Source organism: Cornus florida, unplaced genomic scaffold (genome assembly GCF_030987335.1).
Source record: "Cornus florida cultivar Cherokee Brave unplaced genomic scaffold, ASM3098733v1 CherokeeBrave_3.0.0_Hap2_Chr08, whole genome shotgun sequence".
NCBI classification, from domain to species: Eukaryota; Viridiplantae; Streptophyta; class Magnoliopsida; order Cornales; family Cornaceae; genus Cornus; species Cornus florida.
In genome coordinates, this window is record NW_026775578.1 from 81921735 (window position 1) to 81926694 (window position 4960).

The 4960-nt window shown below is 34.5% G+C and overlaps 1 protein-coding gene across 1 annotated transcript; it reads right to left on the bottom strand.

Annotated features, from left to right (window-relative positions):
* Positions 1-207: 207 nt before the first annotated feature.
* Positions 208-4354, bottom strand: LOC132268203 (cell division cycle 20.2, cofactor of APC complex-like). The gene is made up of 6 exons (XM_059768998.1): positions 3840-4354; positions 2653-2925; positions 1974-2243; positions 1279-1860; positions 854-1164; positions 208-757 (listed from the first exon to the last, which is right to left on the bottom strand). The coding sequence occupies exons 1-5, from the start codon at positions 3936-3938 to the stop codon at positions 1024-1026; spliced, it is 1365 nt and encodes a 454-aa protein (XP_059624981.1). The 5' UTR covers positions 3939-4354; the 3' UTR covers positions 208-757; positions 854-1023.
* Positions 4355-4960: the final 606 nt, after the last annotated feature.

The following is a 4960-nucleotide window of genomic DNA, read 5'->3' on the forward strand; positions in this document are numbered from 1 at the left end:
ATTGGGTAATTGCACTAAATAATTTATGCTTCTTTTAACTACTTCTCCTGTTCCACCATTGAAGTCTCTTTTTCCTCACAGAAATGTGTTTCAACAGTGTCAATGTCAAAAAGATTGCACTCAGGTGTAGCGTAGTAACAACTTTCAAAAATAATGGTATCATTAATGATACTTTTAAGAGAAAAAAAAAAAAAAAAAAAACAGGGATAGAAAGAATCATAAAAGACACTTTTGATTTGGTTACAGAAATGATTACATGGTTTTTCCTTAGTCTTATTCTATAAATGTTTTTCCTCACATAATGTGTTTTACATGGTTCGACACAATGAGTGACTACGTCCACGGGCAAAGATAATATCAAAGCTTCCATTAAGTACAATTTGGCGCGTACATCAGAAATCTGTATCACCCTTTTCTCTACCCTTTCCATGGTGCTTCGCTTTTCTTTATCTTGATCACAAAAAACAGAAATACAAAGGGGTGACTACGTCCACCTGCAAAGATAATCTGAAAGCTTCCACCAAGTACAATTGGGTGTGTACAACAGAAATCTGTTTCTCCCTTTTTTCTACCCTTTCCATGGTTTCTCTAATCTTGAGCTCAAAAAACAGATATACAAATGAAAACCAGTTGGAAGCAAGCTGATGTATTCATGGTGCTTCTTCTCTTATCTTGAGCTCAAAATTCAAAAATACAAAGAGGTCGTGTTTAGATGTTTAATGAAAACCAGTTGCAAACAAGCCGCTGTATTCACCATCTATCAGAAAGAAAATTAGAAAAGACGTGTTAGTCAACAATAACTTAGTATCTCTTTTATACTGAATTGCACAAGTTTAGAAGATATATGGTTTACCTGCAACTAGTTTAGTTTGAGAATAATACGAGATTATGTTTGCCATCATCACACCAAACATTAATGATCTTCAACGAATTCGGTTTAAGTGAGCTGGTTGTTTGCCTCAGTGACTTTAATATATAATGATCTTGTGTATGTCTCCTCAACCAATTCTTTTCCAATGACACTCAACGAATCCGGTTAAAGTGAGCAAATGGCTCCGGGTTTGCCTTTGGTGCAGGTTTTGCCACTTCAGGAGTCCCAAAAACATTCCAAAATCTCAGTGTTTCATCCCCTGCTGCAGAAGCAACCGTACATCCATCTGGGCTCTGAATTATTAAACAAGAGAAATCAGAATCTGATATACAACAAAAGAAGAAAAAAAATGCTAACTGTTAACAACAAACTTTCTGAAAAATAAAAATTTCAGATTAAGTTATTACTTGAGCCATGAAAAGAACTCTGGATGTATGACCAGTAAGCTCTGCTACTTTCACCATTGATGGGTATTTCCAAAGAGTGAGCTGATTCTGAGTAAAACCATGAGAACTAAGTAGCTCACGCTCATTCTTGTTCCACAACAGAGAGCAAACCTGAGAGCCTGTGTCAACCGAATTCAAGCATGCTCCAGTGTGGGTGTTCCAAAATTTTATACACCCGTCACCTCCTCCTCCACCAGAGGCCAGCAAGTTACCCTGGAATGGGCACCAAGCAAGTGCTTTCACGGCAGCTGTGTGGTCTTCGAGCCTGTGAAGCCACTGCGTTGGGGAATTAGAAGAAGCCACTGATCTGTCCCATATATGGAGGAGATTGTCATTTCCCCCACTTGCTAATTGCTGGCCTGAGGCTGACCATTTTAACCCACAAACTTCTTGATGGTGTCCCCTATAGGTTTCAACTATATGTGATCTGACTCTTACATCATTGTTGATGATTTGACCATCCATTCCTCCTGTTGTCAAAATATGATTGTTCCAATCCAGGGACCCAATTCGTGATTGATGACCACCTCTCAAAGTTCTCAACTGCAGAAGTTACACCATAGTTAAACACAGTATTAGCAAAACAGAATTTATAAAAAGAGCTAAAAAGAATAGGTAACAATAAAATATGTAAAAAGACTCAAAAGAGTATAAACCTGTCGATTGGCTGTAGAATCCCAAAGATATACTTCAGAATTGTTTAAGCCAACAGCTATGTGTCGGCCATCAGAAGCCCATTTTACGCTTGTCACAGGTCCATTTTCATCATCAAGGGTGACAAGTTCTGAGGTAGAACCATCAGAAGCATCCCATAGATATACCGTGTTTCCAAGAGCAATGGCAAGAACATTGCTGCTACCCCAATCTAATAAATTCAAGTAGTAATCATCAACCAGATCTGGAGCATCTAATGTCCTCTCAGAAGTCTGCAAAACCACATCAACACCATTCAAAATCAATTATAAGAATTATGCCTAAGAACATCCATTCAATAAATCCTAATTGCAAAAACAAAAGACACAAGGAGATTCAAATTTAAGGCAGGGGTCCAAGCTATCAAACCAAACTTCTAAGTTCACCCTAGTCACTTCAAATTCAACAATCCACACACTATCCAACCAACAACATTTCTAACTAAACAGGTAATAAATTTGTGTAATTGGTAATGTCCCAATATCCTTATAATTGATTTTGATAATTTTCAAGTTCACTCAATATTGGGAGCATCTTGTTCACTTTCCAGTGCCCATTCCAAATCCAAATTCAACTAATTCTTTAATACCATGAATTTCAAAAGGCATTACATATCAATAAAAGATTAGAATATGTATCCACCTGGGGAATGTACCGACGGGGCTTTGTTGGTTTGGATTGGTGAACAGATGAGGAGAAATTGTAGGGAATTGCCTCAACAGGAATGGGGGGCTTGTTCTTAAAAGCCAGTATACGGGTCCGGTTCATGTTGAAGGTTTCTGCCAGTTGCTTCTGGTATGCTTCACTGGATGGAGAGCTCACAGCCGGGTTCTCTTTGCCTTTCCTCCCCTTAGTCAGCATGTAATGCGCGTAGTCGAAATCTATTGCAGACCGATTGGGTATGAATCTATCCAACTGTTGACGCAAACAATAAAATTACAATAAGTTCCACATAAACATATGAATTTCAGGAAATGTATTATAAAAAAACCATTGCTTCATAAATCCAATTATGAAGAAAACCCTATTTCCAAGCAAATTAAGCATGAAGAGAATTGCAACAATGAAAAGGAAGAAACTCACAATAAGAACCAGTGAGGCCTACAAATATAATTAGAGCTTGTATTAAAACAGAACCCTAGCTACAGAAATATAATTATGAAAAAAAAAAAAAAAAAAACCCTAGTTCTACAACCAAGCAAGAATCCTTGTTCTAAATATTTACCCTAATTCGGATATGAAATCAAGAGCAGATAAACCCTAATTTCAAAATCATGTCCAAAATTAACCCTAAATTTACCTATAATATTGAGAAACCAAACCCAAAATTTGACGCAGGTGAAAACCCCATCTAAATTTAGGTCCTAAAGCAAAATACATGCCAAATATGAATCCTTGTTCCCTATTTTGGATATGAAATCAAGAGCAGATAAAGCCTAATTTCAAATTCATGTCAGAAATAAACCCTAATTTCAAAATCATGTCAGAAATAAGCCCTAATTTTACATATAAAATTGAGAAACAAACTCCAAAATTTGATGCAGGTGAAAAACCCATCTAAATTTAGATCATAAGCAAAACTCATGCCAAATATGAATCCTTGTTCCAAACATTTACCCTAATCTGGACATGATATCAAGAGCCGATCAACCCTAATTTCAAAATCATGTCAGAAATAAACCCTACATTTACACATAAAATTGCGAAACAAAACCCCAAATTTGATGCAGCTGAAAAACCCATTTACATTTAGATCATAAAGCAAAAGTCATGCCAAATATGAATCGAGTGCTTATGACTATATGAGAGAATATGTCTGCTTTACATACGTTTTGTCGAGCATTTCTCCTTTGCAGAAACTGTTCTTGAAGAGGGCATCGAGACTGTGTCTTGCTTGATGAAGAGATCCTCCCAGATCCTGCATCCATAACGTTAGCACCAAAAAAAAAAAAAAAAAAAGATACCTACAAAATCAAAAGGGAAAAGAAAAAAAAAAAACCCTGCAAAACAGAAAACCAGATTAAAGAAATAGAGTTTTAGAGAGAGAAAACAGTGAGATAAAGAGAGAGAACACGATGAGAAATCGATGGTGGCTTCGTTGATTTTTAGCGAGTATTGATCAGAGAGAGCGATGGTGTAGTATCACACTGATTAGACAATGTATTGCAAAAATTAGGGTTTCCTTTAAGCTTGGTGTGCCCGTTGCTTACAGAATATTGCAGAGGCTGGTCGGTCTCGATATTAGAGCCGTTGGAAATTGGTTTGACAAAATACCCTGGGTGAGAACCGTTGGCTGAATTCAGCCTTCACTGAAACAATGTGATAAAGATTTTTGCTCTCATGTTCAAATGGGCTCATACGAATATATATATATGTGTGTGTGTGTGTGTGAGTAAAAAAAAAAAAAAAAAACCTCCGACTATTGCTCATTTGCAACTAACCCCACTAAACTAAAAATTACTCACTGAACTATTAATTTGTTACAATTAAGGACAAATTCATCATAAAAGTCTATTTTACCCTTTCTCATTAAATTTGTCATTTCTTATTAAATTATTTTCATTATATTTTTTCTTAACTAAATATTAATTATACTATTTATCTTTATTTTATTATTATTATCAATTTATCATAAAAATGAAAAAATAAAAAGATTTGAAACTACCATTTTCTAAAATGATTAACTTATTATTAAAATTTTATTATTTATAATAATTTATTATACCCAGTTTTTTTAAAAAAATTACTATAGAAAAATACCTTCTTTTTCATATATTATATTGATGAAAATTTAATAAATCACTTAAATAAAAAATACTTTCTTTTTAATGTAATATATACATGAAAAATTTAGAAATTAATTAAATTGTTTTAAAATTTTCTACTTAAGATTTTTATTTAAACAATTGATGTCAAAAATTAAAGGTAAATTTATGCAAATTAAATGAAG